The sequence below is a fragment of the Scleropages formosus genome, chromosome 19 (genome assembly GCF_900964775.1).
Source record: "Scleropages formosus chromosome 19, fSclFor1.1, whole genome shotgun sequence".
NCBI lineage: Eukaryota > Metazoa > Chordata > Actinopteri > Osteoglossiformes > Osteoglossidae > Scleropages > Scleropages formosus.
In genome coordinates, this window is record NC_041824.1 from 11,906,361 (window position 1) to 11,920,982 (window position 14,622).

Here is a 14,622-nt window from a genome sequence, read left to right on the forward strand (position 1 = left end):
AGGGCCAGGACTGGCACATCTTTATGAAAGCTTTGTTAAATCAGTGCTACAAAAATTTATTCAAAAAACCCCTAAGAGCTGAAGATCAAGTACTGATTTCGAAGTAGCAACCAGAGTATTAACTGTAAGCAGAAAGAGTGAGGTTATGCAGGTGGGTGTTGGTCTAGATGGCAGAGGGGGCAAAAGTGGGACTATATGGGTCTGTGAACAGTGGAAGACCTTAAATGTTGTCCCTTCCTCTGAATAGGAATAAACAATGAAATAACTGCTTGTATGTGTTCACTTATGTGGCTGTGACACACAGACATCAGTTAAGAGTGTAAGACCTGCAGCTAATGAATGAAGTCTTTTGTGCTTTTTATTCCATGCAAACCAGCTGAGTGCTGATATTCCAGTACTGTGGACCTGGAACGGGAGAAGGGAGGCCGAGGTGCGACTAGTCCTGTGGTTGCTTGACTAGTATTGAGTTTGTTCGTATTGTTTTCCCCTTTCGACTGCGCTCTGAGTCATGCTCTCCCAGGCGCAGTCTCTATGAGATATTGTTACTCCTTGGCACTGGTCTCATCCTGCTCAAGGGTTTTATAGATTTTATTTCTCTTTAGCTTTCGCAATGATCTCAAGGTCATGTGGCATGCAGTCACTTCATTTTAACGTGCGTTCAAATGATTTTGCTTTTTTCGTTTGGAAACCTTATAATTTTTCTATTTAAGGCAAAATCTTGAAAGATATGCAAAAGCAGAGGATCCTGTTGAACGTACATTATTTTTGCCTCGGCTTTCCAGCCTATTGTATACACGACGAACAGGTGGAAAGCTGTGTTAATGCCTTGACTTGATGAAAATTTAGAGGAGCGGCAAAGCACCGCAAGCAGGGAGATTCATGTTGCCATGGTAAATGTGCTGGTAGAAAATAATGAAATGCATTGCATCTCTATAAAATGGCATTCTATGCAGTCATTCGCACCCATGTGTCACATATTGTACAGGGTTTTCATTAATATTTCACAAGGTGCCTTTTTGTTCTACGCTGGCACTGTGACGTACTACTGGGGCGCTTTTTTGATAACTCCTACCATTGCATATTTATATGGATTCCAAGCCTTGAATAGACAAGTATAAGTGTCAACCATCTTAAGCAATTCAGAGCCACCCCATCTTCCCACCACAAACAAAAAAGACTAACAATAGTGCCACCCCCCAATGTCAATTTCTACTCTCAGATGCAAGTTACAGAGAAAGTGATGCATGTTTTAAATTCCTAATGAAAATGTAATGTTAAATGATGGTGTTATCTTTTTCTTAGTATGTTACTATTTTCAGCATAGGAGATGGGTCCAAAGAGCACTGTGAGTTTGTTAGCCCATCTTTGCCCTTCACCCCCACAATTTGCAGCTGTTGTACTTCAGCGTGGCACAGCCAAAGCATGTGTGAGGTTGGTGGCTCCAGTAAGGAACTGGTTATGATGGGATGTTAGGGAGTGGCTACTCACTCCAAGTGTCTGTTCAGCCAGGGTTCCTCAAGTGAATATGTCACCACTTTGTGTTTCTCCCCCTCCCTCTTTTCCTCCGCAACTGCCGTAACAGATGGATCCGTCTGTGTGCTGTGCAGATGGAAGTCCCCCAAACACACAGACACGTGCGAGTAACCACAGTCTGTGAGATACAGATCACTGCATGTTTGACCCCATCATTTGGATCTGCGGACACCTGGCGCCATTGCAGACTAGTGCGGCGAACTCAGCCAAAGCTCTCTGCATATTCTACGACATAACGTGAGAATGGGTGATGTTTGATATCTTTCAGCTGAAAGACCACCAGACATGTAGGTTCTCTCGTCTGTGGCCACATGTGGTGATGCTCCTTCCCAGTAGAATAAACACCCTAACTGACCTAATGTAATGGATGCTAATATGCCTTAAATTGACCAAATTCTTTTTATTTAATCATTGACTAATTCTAGAGTTGATAAAGAGTTGCAGGTTTGAACATGATTTGCACATTTTTGCAATCCTTCAAAGCACATTGGTGTTTTTATTTAAAAATTGCTCTTAAATATCCTTGAGCACTCTCCAAAGAAGGACCAGCTGATGGGCTGAAACACTATGCTGAGTGCAGATATTGGCTCTTTAATATGAGCTGAAAAAGATTACGAGACGTGACCTTTGAGCCTCCGTATAGGATGTACTGCTTTTGGTTGGAGCCACCTGATTCCAGCGCTGGGCAATGCAGTGGTGAAAAGGTTCTTTTGCTGGTCTTGGTGCAATTAAGGATGTCTTGATATAACTTTTTTTTTTTGGCTAAGATGATAAAATGCTCAAGATTTTGCTTTACCGTTACTGGTATAGTGGGAACTTGTGACCCACAATTTGTTAAACAAAATCGAGAAAAAATTTTGTTAGCTTTGGAGAGTAGGCTGGTGTGGCCTGATAGAACACAGACTCCACCCACACACTATTCAAGAAGACCAGTAGGGCTTACTGCTTATGAGGTGAGACACTGAGTGTCAGAACCCAACCTGCAGGGACTCCAAAGCCCCTAAAAATGTCCATCTTCCATGCTTGTGATACCCTCAGGATAGAACCCTAGAGCTCTACATCCTGTACCAGTACAGGGATCATCGCGTGAAGTTGCTGAACGGCTCATGATGTACAGTCTGTGTCTGCCCCAGAAGTACCTTAATCGGCAGATCGTCCACATTGCTTCTTTAAGACGTAAGAGCAGTGGCCACAACCCGTCAATGTGCTGCTGCTCTTGACAATGGAGGCATTTTTACCCCAGATATTCTATTTACAGCTTGTGAAATTTAGTGTGGGATTGGTCCAGTGGCTTAGTGTAAGAAGAAGCCTGTTAGTTTATGTGAGGGGGAAGAGCAGGACCAAAGAATGGTCATCTTTGGAAAATAATCTCATAACTGCATTTACATTTATTTATTTAGCAGACATTAATCCAAAGTAACATACTTAGTATTTAGCTAAAGCCTGTGTTTAAGACTGCTTAATGTGCTAAATATAGTAGACTGCCTGCAATCTTTCACTCAGTTATACAGCTAAACAATGTAACGCACTGTCAGTAATTCAGCCACACCAGTTCACCTGAAACGCATCTTTGGATTGTGGGAGGAAACCCACGTGGACATACATACTGAGCCATATTTGAACCCATGTCTAACCTCACAGCTCAATAGCATTGATGCACAAGCGCTACCTACTATGTGATCATGCAGGCCAACTCCAGTTATCAAAGTGTGTATGATATAGTGAGGATAGGGCATAAGATGTAAAATGAAAATTATTCTTTTTGAAAACTCATTTGTTTTTATAGACATTTTGTAACTAGGCTTTTTTGTGCATAATCTGGCCAGAAAATATTGACCTAGAATGCATAAATGCACAGAGTCGTCTAAGGTTTTCCAAAGCTGTTATTTGTCTTGTGCCTTAGCTCTCAATACACCCACAGACAAGCGCTGGAGTGCTGACACTAAAACTGAGGAGGCTCTTGCATATCCCTGCTGATGGCTACATCGAGTTTGAAGCCCTGCGGTGATAATTAAAAAGCCAAAAGAGCTGGATTCAGATGAATAGCAAATGTGGTCAAGGCATTGATTCTGACACATTTCTTAAATTCCATAAATATACCACTGTGAAGAAAAGCCATTTGTGCAGATGTGTAATTTTTTCCTTACCTATTTAGTACCACATAGCTAGTAAGTTAGAGCTCCCCTCTTTTAGACATTTGTTTCTGCTGACCAGGGGATCAGGGCAACTCCGATACGGCAAGGCTGGAAAAGAGTGGGTGGGGGAAGAGGAATATCGGCCAGGAAGCGGGCGAGTCAGGAAGTCCCCCTTTTGTCTTCCCTCTGTAGTGTCATACTGATGCCTCTCATTTTCAGACAGTTGCCCATGTCATGTTGTGCTTGTCACGTGACATTATCCACAGTTACGGCAGGTTTGTTTCCTGTGGTTGACGCTCTCCTGAGCCAAACAACCCTTATGCCCAATAGAGACCAGGGTGCAGGAAGAGGTCTGGCCAAACGGAAGTCTTTCATTTATGATGATGCGGAAGGTTTCTGGACTTCAGTGTCCTGTGCTGTGGGGAGTTTTGCTGGTCAGCAAGGTCTTCCTTAAGGTGGCAGTACAAGAGGCATGAGCCTTCACTGCTTTATTAAAAGGACTGCCATGACTTTCAGTGCCTCTCTCCCCAAAGGGCTAAGCACTAGTCTTGAACAAGGTGGATAATGCTAAGTGAATCATACTGTCACCTAGGGCGTTTTTAATTTCCTTGCAGCTTTTATTTCTTAAAAGAATCCTGGGCATCAGAAGACTCCCATGACTGTTCTTTTTTTTTTTTTTGATGGGGGATAGATATAAAGTCAAAGTTCCTTAAAGAGTTCCTTCTGTCTCACACATTTGAAAATTAAACGCATACCTGAAGCAAACAGAAAAGAAAGCAGTTATATTTTCATACGACATTTCATAGCATGATGTGGTTGCCGTAATCTGAGGATCAGTGTAATTGGCATGAAGGTCAAGTGGTTTTCTTCCTGAAAAGAGAGCAGACCTGGCATCCATAGTTGGGACAGTGAGGGCTGGAAATGGTGGCAGATGAGGTACCTGTGTCTTTGGTATGAGGGGTGAGCCAGTGGATAAGCGCGCGCACACACACACACACACACACACACACACACACACACACACACACACACACACACACACACACACACACACACATACATGCAGAGGCCACATCTAATGTTTTGTAAGCAAATGTTTGGAGTTTCTTCTTTAGTTTTCCTTTCAGCAGCAACCTTTTACCCAGAAGTGGTCCTCAGTGGAAATGTGATTCAGACCAGACACCCCAGTCCGCAGATGGGGCCACCACTCCCAGGGAATGCGAAGGAGGTGGTGAAGGCAACATGAGGGGGAGGTTTGGGAAGTGTTTTTGGGCCAGAGGCTTTGAAGGTCCTAAAATAAGGGTGACCGAACATACAGAGCTATGGGAGAATGGGGGTGGTAGGGCAGGTGACTGCTGGGGTCAACTGAGGTGAGCGCCTGTCTCGGTTGGCTCCCTCCGGTGAAGCCCGCCCGAGAATGAGACATGGCTCTGAGTCAGCGCTTTCCCCCTCAGCGGGTGGAACTGTTTGTGCCGAACGTGTTCCCCGGGCCTCCTGGGCTGCTTCCTTCGCCTACACATTCCCCACTCCCACCTCCTTTCCTTCCCAGCTGGAGTCCTCATGGACAGTTGTGGAGAACTCCTGTCAGCTGACGGCATATTGTCCTCCAGCGTTGTTTGGAAAGGGTTCAACTCATCTGTGAAAAGGACAGGACTGAAAGGCAGTGTGGGAAATGAGCAGATTGGGGGTTTCGGGTAGAAATGAATGTTAAGGACTTTGCTGGGTTTCCCTGTGATTCCCTTCTCCAGTAGATGATGGGGTTTCCACTTTCCGAGCTACAGGTTGTCCTCAACATATATCATGCTACGTTGCGTAATAGGGCTTTTAAAATATGTTTCCACTAATATCCAGCATTATTCAAATTAAAATAATACCGATATGGAATAATGAAATTACTTGTATGTGTACAGTATATGCATGACAGTAATTGTAAAATTACACAGTACAGGTAATTTATAAATACTGTAGTTCATACCGTACAGTATTCACTCTTTTTTTCCCATTTGTTGTTCCAAAAAGAAACTTGAAGGGTAGCGTAAACAAAAGCAATCGCCCCAAACACTGACTGAGACCCAAATAATAAAATATGGTGCCTTGTGGCGGCTCAGCCAGCCGATATCATTATGCAGTGGATGGAGTGGTCAGCATTTAGATGTTACAAAAAACCATCGGGACTTGAAGTAAAGAACTTATGGGACGGCCAACAGAAGTCTGTGTGGTCATAATTCGTATATGTCATAACTCATTGGCCACCTTTATCTTTTAATCTTCTCAGAAGTCGAGAAGGAGCTGAAGCATGGCTTCTTGAGCCAACGATTAGTGGCGCAGATTGTCTACTAAGATGACACCCTTCCTAGACATCCATACGGACCAAGCTCTCATGTTAAAAGGTCTACATCTCCATCTTTTAGCTGTTTCCCTGGTGAACAAAAGCAAAGGTCATATTTAGATTTTGAAGCCGTAGTTTAGCTCAAAATGAGCTGTTAACAATTTTGTAAAGAGCAGGTAGCTGTACCTTCTTCAGCAGCACATGAAGTGTGAGACACTAGCCAAAAGAATTTGTTCACTGACATCAGACAGAAATTCATGGATTTTTGATTTTCATGTGGTACAGGAGAATAAAGGGCTGAATCTTCTCCCTGAACAAAGAGCTGGAGAGGCTCCCCCTGGTGGTTTCATGTAGAAATTCCCCCCCCTTTTTTTTTTTTTTTTTTAAACCATGAATTACCCCACCATGATGCGTTGGTGCAGCAGGGTTGGCCGGTCCTGCTCTCTGGTGAGTCTGGGGTTCGAGTCCTGCTTAGGGTGCCGTGTGATGGACTGGTGTCCTATCTTGGGTGTGTCCCCCTCCCCCCTCCAGCCTTATGCCCTGTGTTGCCGGGTTAGGCTCCAGATCCCCACGACCCTGTATGAGACAAGCAGTTCAGACAACATGTGTGTGTACCCCACCATAGAGCAAGCAATTTTCTTTTGTTTATTTAGCTGTCATTTTTTTTCCTCCCCAAAGTGATTGGGTTTGAACAATGGTTTATACATTTGATCTAGGGAACTACAGCAGCGGGGGGGGGGTTGGACCTGTGTCCCATGACTGTAAAGCAGCAGCTCTAACCACTATATAATCTGGTGCCCACCTGCTGAGTAATGTATTGAACTGGCAAAAACAATACATATACAGCACAAGGCATGTTAACTACCAGAGTGACACCGAGTTGTAGCTGACAGTGATGGCTGCCATCAGAGGGAGAAATTTACATAGTGAAGGGGGCTTTCTTTTACTGCTTTCTTCTATTCTTAGCCCTGTATTGTGTGTGTGTGTGTGTGCGCGCATCTGCAAACTGACTGTTCCTAATGGCCTACAATAGATAACTGTTGTATCCCCATTGTAAATGTAGTCTCCATACAGCTTGTGGTTTTTGTGTATTAATAGCCAGTATGGCCAAGGGAGGGGGAATGCGAATGCCTTTGGGGTGAGCTTTTCTGAAGCTAAAACACAGCGTAACAAATGTAGCCTCTGCATCCTGCATCGAATTGTGCTCAAGGGAAGCTATTGTCACCCATGCAGTCCTTTTGTCTAACCCCAGCGCTTTGGTTTTTAGCTATCGCAGCTAAACTCGGGTTACGTGTCTCAACCGTTGAGATTCAGCAGGCCGAGTGAGGCTGGGAGGACCCGGTTTGTGAAGGCGGCTCTCCTCAGTATGCCAGGCCCGGGCTGGTCTGCTTTGCAATTCCACCCATTCACACTGCTAATGAATGGAGGGAATTATTCCCGTCCTTGGGGAGGCCTAATTGAAATTCCGGACTCTTCTGTAGGGCGGAATTGAGCCTCTGCCAGGCTGTGTATTATCCAGACCTTGCCACCTTGAAACAGTCCATCTGGCTGGTAGATGACACTGTGGGTGGTTGAGGGTGGGGACTGGTGGTGATGGATAGGAAGGTCAATCAAATATCAGTGATTAAATCACCTCTAGGGGCACTGATGATGTTTCTGTCACTAACTGGAACAGTGTGGAATGTGAGGGCCCGTTCTGGAGTTTAATGTTGCCACTGATCACTACATAAAAGGTCAAAGGGTAACTAACCAGTCTGTCTGTGGTCTTTCTCTGCAGGGATTGAGCTGTGTCTGCCAGACCGGCGCTTCTCAATGACCATGGTGGCCAGCTTTGTTGCCCTGGGTGGGCAGCTGCTCATGCCGGGCCTTGCCACACTGTGTCGTGATTGGCAGGTCCTACAGGTCGTCATCATTTGCCCCTTTGTCCTCATGCTGTCCTACATCTGGTACGAGTTCCAATATCCTCTGTATCACTCACATTCTAATATACACGCACACACACATCATCTAAAACCGCTTGTCTCATACAGGGTCGCGGGGAGCCAGAGCCTAGCCCGGCAACACAGGGCGTAAGGCTGGAGGGGGAGGGGACACACCCAGGACGGGACGCCAGTCCATCACAAGGCACCCCAAGCAGGACTTGAACCCCAGACCCACCAGAGAGCAGGACCCAGTCAAACCCACTGTGCCACTGCGCCCTAACCATTCTGATATACTGAAGGTCAAACATGGCACTAACACATGCACATTTTGGCTGTGTGCATATACCTATTGCTAATGTATACTAAATTAGAGTAGGTAGACTGAGAGGGGTGTGGTGGCACAGCACATTTGGCCAGTGCCTGCTGTGTGGCGGGTCTGGGGCTCAAGTCCTGCTTGGGGTGCCTTGTGATGGACTGGCATCCCGTCTTGTGTGTATCCCCTCCCCCTTCAGCCTTGTGTCCTGTGTCTTTGGGATAGGCTCCGGCTTGCTGCGACGGGACAAGCCGTTGTTGATGTTGGTTGGTTGGTGCTAGTTAGATTGATGCATAGGTACAGTATATTTAGATAGTGTGCACACCACTCATGTAAGATGTGTATATACAGTGTAATCTTGTATACAAGGGTCACTGTGCAGAACTTAAGCTGGAATCCTGGTTAAAAGAAAATGGTGACGTGAGACCGTGTCCACTCCTTCTGACCATCCTACCTGTGTGCACAGGGTCTTCCCAGAGTCCCTGCGGTGGCTCCTGTCCACGCAACAGTACCACAGATCCAAAGTCCAGATTTACCACATTGCAGAGAAAAACAAGGTGGACACAGCTCTGGACTCCAATGGCATCCTTTCAGGTAAAACAAATGCTCATATTTCATTGCTTTATTGATTTTGTGTAATAACATGGAATATTGTGTTATCACCATACTGCATAATTAGGTTGCACTCGCTGCAGGATTGGACGGAGGCTCTTATGTGGGTTTTTGTCTGGAAAGTGACAAGGCTATTAATCTTCCCGTGAAATTATCCATAACTAGAGACAGAAATACTGTTGGTAACATGTCCTCACTCACTGTCCCAGGGGATAAGTCTGTGAGGGTTCAGGCAGCCTTCACAAACATGGTAAGAAATGCAGGTTACAGATGAACACTTTTCCTTTATGGCACACGTTCTATTCAGGATGTCCACTGCTGTAGTCGAACTTCAGCGCTATCACACCGAGGTCTTCTCGACTGTCCCATTGTGAACCCGTGTCTAGTTCCGCAGAACTGTACTTGGTCGTCTGTGAGCCAAGGTCTTATTCCGAGCGACCGTCCCATTCCACAAGTTTATCCGTGGCTTTGTGGAAAATAGTCTGTGACGGTATTACAACTAGCTGAATCTGTACTTTTTAGGCATCCGCAGTTAGCAGCAGGGTTAAAGTCAAATGGCATTTACAGTCATGTTGGTTAGGTTGAGAAATTGAGAAAGGTCACCAGAGGTGAATAGGTGGCCTCGCAGATGCCTGAATATTTGTTTGCTCATTCATTCTAGAGAACAATAAATTCAGGACTTTGACAGGGCTGGGGCTCAGTGGCCCACTATGACCACCACCAGAGTGTTGTTCCTGAGACCGTACATTTACATTTATTAATTTAGCGGACACTTTTCTCCAAGCAACTTCCAATGAACTCTATGTAGTGTTACCAGCCCACGCACCTTATTCACCATGGTGACTTACACTGCTAGATACACTACTTACACTGGGTCACTCATCCATACATCAGTGGAACACACTCTCTCTGTCACTCACACACTATGGGGGAACCTGAACAGCATGTCTTTGGACTGTGGGAGGAAACCAGAGCACCCAGAGGAAACCCACATAGACACGGGGAGAACATGCAAACTCCACACAGACTGAGCAAGGATCGAACCCGCATCCACTCGCACCACCCAGGCGCTGTGAGACAGCAGCACTACTTGCTATGCCGCCCACGTGGTGTGACGTGTTGTATGTTGTGTGCTTACCGACAGAACACTTCTATTTTTAGCGACTTGCATGAAAGCTTCAGGTGTTAAAGCTAACTGTGCAGGTGAACGGCAAGACCCCCGACTCACCACTCCTGCAATCACCGCTGCAGCGTTGCCGTGTTATGTGCTTTGGGATAGTTTAAAATTAGCAACACTCCTTATAAAGTTTACTTAAACTGACTGTTAGGCTCTCAAGAAAGCAGGTGTGAGATTTCACTTTCATAAAAATCATTCTGTCCGAGTCACTGCAGAGTCAGTTCCCTTCCCCAACCCCCTTTTTTTTTTTTTTTTTTTTTTTTTTTTAAAAAAGAATCCACCTCCATGTTTAGACAGAGGGACTCTGCAAGTTTTTTGTTTTGGCTTTTCTTTGTTGATGCTCTCCCAAGTGCTCTCATTCTTTTTCTGCCATTCTCTGCCTGATTTTTGATTTTGATGCTTTGAGACAGAAAGCGGTGGGGCCTGGGAGGACTCTGTTGCTTAGGGATGAAACACGGTAGAACAGGTACGGTTGGCCCACCCCCTCAAGTGGTGGTGTAGTGGGGAAGGATGCAGAGAGCTGTCAGACAACGTGTCTCCCACGGGTATTCTTTGGTGGGGAAGATATGGGGGAAGGGGCGGAGGAGAGAAAATTTAGGGAAATGACTAGAATTAGGATGTTGGGAGAGAGGAAAAGATGAATCTGGAGCCTTAGAGCCTCTAGTCTCAGCAGAGACAAGATATATAGACTCTTTAAATACCCAGGGAGAGATCCACTGTGCCTCTGAGTTTGATGGAAGAGGGGTAGTGTGTTTTAATTTTTTCACTTTTTTTAAACACATATTTAAATATACAGTAGCATTTTCAATAATTGTAAGAACTGTGATGGATATTGCTGCTGCTATATGATGGAAGAGGGGGGTGCAGTGGCACAGTGGGTTGGACCGGGTCCTGCTCTCCGGTGGGTCTGGGGTTTGAGTCCTGCTTGGGGTGCCTTGCGACGAACTGGCATCCCATCCTGGGTGTGTCCCCTCCCCCTCCAGCCTTTCGCCCTGTGTTGCTTGGTTAGGGTCCGGCTCCCCGCGACCCCGTATGGGACAAGTGGTTACAGATTGTGTGTGTTTGTGTGTGTGATGGTAAAGGCTTGTTGGTTTTGTTGATGCAGAAAGCAGCAGCTGAGCTGTGATCCTAGGCACAAGGCTAGATAGCACTACTCGAAAGTATGTGAAACCTTTAGGAATGATCATTATTCTCGTATGAAATTTTAAATTAGAAAATGAATAGGATACGTAAATCAAGTTACCTTTTTGGTTTAACCAATGTAATGTGGGGTTCATTTACTTTTGCACCTGCAGTACTTGCATTTTTCTACTACACACATGATTTACTCTAAACCAACATATAGAATTTGTCCTTACACACCTGGTATGTGAGTTGATAAGGACTGCTTCCAATTGGATGACAATTTTGTGGTAAAACTAAGGAACACAAAGGGTTTACATAGTTTCAAGCAGCACTCTATCTTTCAGACCATTTTGTTTATTTTTTTTAAATTCCTTCAGCTGACATTTTTCCGAAGATTTTTTTAAGGTAAGGTTTGTATACTAAATTACTCACAATGATTTATCCATTTATGCCAATGGGTAGTTTTTACAGAAGCAGTTAAGTACAGCAGTACGAGATTGGTTTGGATCCTGGGTCCTTCGATTTCAAGGAAAAAGCTCTAGCCATTACGCCATGCTTTCCTTTGACTAGTAAACTGCTAGAATGATAATGTATTCTGAAGTTTTTTGTATATGCCATTTCTGGTTGATAATGTCTACATATGTTGGTACTATATATACTTCACATATTATGTGGAGATCTGTGTGCATTTCTTCTATGCATTGTATATCAGGAGGTGTTTTATCCTCTGCTGTTTTTGTAACCCCCCCCCCGGTGTGGATTCTGATTTGTCACCCAGGCTGGGTTTCCATGGAAACCCCTCCAACACCAAAGTTTCACCTTGGCTTGGACCATGGTGACAGACTGACTCCTAGAACAGCTGTTCCCATTCTGCTCACATACAGTTTCCTTGCTGTTAGCGGATAATTGGAGAGAAATCAGCTTTCTAACATAAGCTTAATGACCATGTATACATGCATTGTCATCTAAAAAGATACATTAATGACAATGCATTGCCAAATGCATCCGTTTTATTGAGTGACCTGCTGCTGTCATGGACTGGTGTATCTCGTTACCTATAAAATTTGACATACAGGTACTATACAGAGACAATGAGAACACTTTTGGTGGATCTGAGTAGCAGCAAAAATATAGGTATAGACCAAGCTTGTGTCTGAACCAGGTCAAAACTCATCTAGTCACACAGCTAGAAAGGGAAAACCTACATATTTTCATATCTCAGCTAGTACTCTGAAACTAGCCAAGAACTTTTAGTACACAGCAGACTCATTTTATTGATGGTTGTGCACTATATGATTCATATTGTGTATAATACTCAATTTATATGAGTGTGTCTTTAGTACACAAAAAAGGTAATGTTTTTTTTAAATACTTTTTCCTTTTCTCATTTACAAGGATTGTTGAGGTTCACAATTTTGCATATTTTCTTGTTAAATTTTTTTTTATAGAGTTAGAACGGGAACTTCAGAAGACACCCAAAAGGACATGCATCATCAAGATGGTTGGGACCAGGAATATGTGGAAGAACATGGTGGTGCTGTGTGTGAACTCGTAAGTATGACAAACCATCCGCTGGGAAGGGATTTCACGGGAACTCAAAAGATCGACCTGCGTTCGGCTGTCTCGCACACATTGCTATGCCGGCCTTCATCGTGCGGAAGGAAGCTGTGAGACAAAGTGCTAAATGAGGAGGAAACCCTTATTGAGTCCTCATGAGGATAATCAGTGTTTATGGGGGTTTTGGAGTTTAGGTAGTTGGGGGGGCATATTGTTGTCTCTCTTTGCATGGGGTATCTGGGCAAGGATGCATATATGTGTATGTGTGAAGACAAAGAACTTATTCATGTTCCAGTAAGGCCTGTTTAATCATTTCTGTCTCTAGCTATGCTCAGCAACTGTGGAAAAAGGGGCAGACCTGGAGTAAATTTTGATTTAAACAATTGGCAGCAAAAAAAGGGGGTGCAGTGGTGCTGTAGGTTTGGCCGGGGCCTGCTGTGTGGCAGGTCTGGGGTTTGAGTCCTGCTTGGGATGGATGTGACGGACTGGCATCCCGTCCTGGGTGTGTCTCCTCTCCCTCCAGCCTTGCGCCCTGTGTTGCCAGCTTAGGCTCCGGTTTGCCACGACCCCACTCGGGACAAACGGTTGTAGATGTGTGTGTGTGTGTGTGTGTGTGTGTGTGTGTGTGTGTGTGTGTGTGTGTGTGTGTGTGTGTGTGTGAGAAGAACTGGCAGCTAGTCTTAAGAACTTCTACGGTTATCATAACCAGTCAAGTGCAAGGTGTCACTGCTGTTGATTGTTCATGCACTGTAGCTATGCTGGGCAAGGCTCATATCTTGTAACGTTCCTCAATTCCTGCCCAGACTGACAGGATACGGCATCCACCACTGCTTTGCTCGCAGCATGATGGACCCCGAGGGCAATGAGACCACCATGTTCCACAACTTCTACGCGGACTATTATACCATGGCTGGCATCGCTGTGGCATCCTGCGTGGCGCTATGCCCGGCCGTGGGCATCATGGGCCGCAGGGGCGGGCTGCTGATGTTCATGATTATCACTGCCCTGGCATCACTACTGCAGCTGGGCCTGCTCAACTGTGAGTTCTGCATGGTCTTTTCCTTGCCTCCTCACACACTCGTGTTCACGCGCATGCAAATACATACGGTTTGCATATACTGTATATCTCTTCATGAACATTTCCAAAAAACATACATATATTACACGTCTGAACAAACCCTGACATATATACAAATGTATATCCATCGCAAACGAACGGAGAGGCACACAACTCGGCTCTGTTCCCACACAAATCCCGTTAAGCCGGTTCATTCTTCTCAGCCCACAACAGTTCACTGTCAACACTGTTTTTATGGCCTGCATTGACCTCATTGCATAAAACAAGTCCAGTGGAAAAAGTTCTGTGTGTGTGCATTCAGGCATTAGCTTGCCTCTGACAGAATGAAAGCGTTGTGAAATCATGAACAATAACTTATTACCAATTTCTGGTGCCTGCATCTCGAGGGATTATTTATGATTGCTGCTGCCATGCTCTGTAGAGAGGAACTTCTCTGAGTAATTTTTAATAGAGTAATTTGAATTATTTAATCTTGTGACGTGACAAAACCAGGCTGTTTGTAAAAATGATGATTTGCATAATGAATTGATCGTTCAAACAGGTCATCTTCACTCATATAGTGACATCTTTGGCCACAGAGCAAGAGAATAGGCAACGTTATCATCGAGTGTTGCCTCCAAAGATGCCAACATGCTATACATCTCACCTCTCAATGCGCAGTTTGATGTTCTGTTCTGCTTTTATATTATATAAAATAAATGTGTTTTTTTTTTTTTTTTTTTTTTCCCCCCTCTCTCCTCACCTTTCCAATGGATGCAGTAATTGGCAAGTACAGTCTTCGCCATGATATAGGTAAAGTATGACTTGTGTTTTTTAGTGTCCAGAGTTGTGCGATTTGCAG

General features: G+C 44.7%; 1 protein-coding gene across 1 annotated transcript in view; it reads left to right on the forward strand.

Annotated features, from left to right (window-relative positions):
• Window positions 1–14,622, forward strand: part of slc22a23 (solute carrier family 22 member 23) — a 31,729-nt gene that overhangs the window by 14,077 nt on the left and 3,030 nt on the right. Inside the window, exons 4-8 of the mRNA XM_029246450.1 lie at window positions 7,775–7,943; window positions 8,699–8,826; window positions 12,595–12,697; window positions 13,507–13,742; window positions 14,541–14,573. Of these exons, the coding sequence (XP_029102283.1) occupies window positions 7,775–7,943; window positions 8,699–8,826; window positions 12,595–12,697; window positions 13,507–13,742; window positions 14,541–14,573 (669 nt within the window). The remainder of the gene's footprint in view (window positions 1–7,774; window positions 7,944–8,698; window positions 8,827–12,594; window positions 12,698–13,506; window positions 13,743–14,540; window positions 14,574–14,622) is intronic.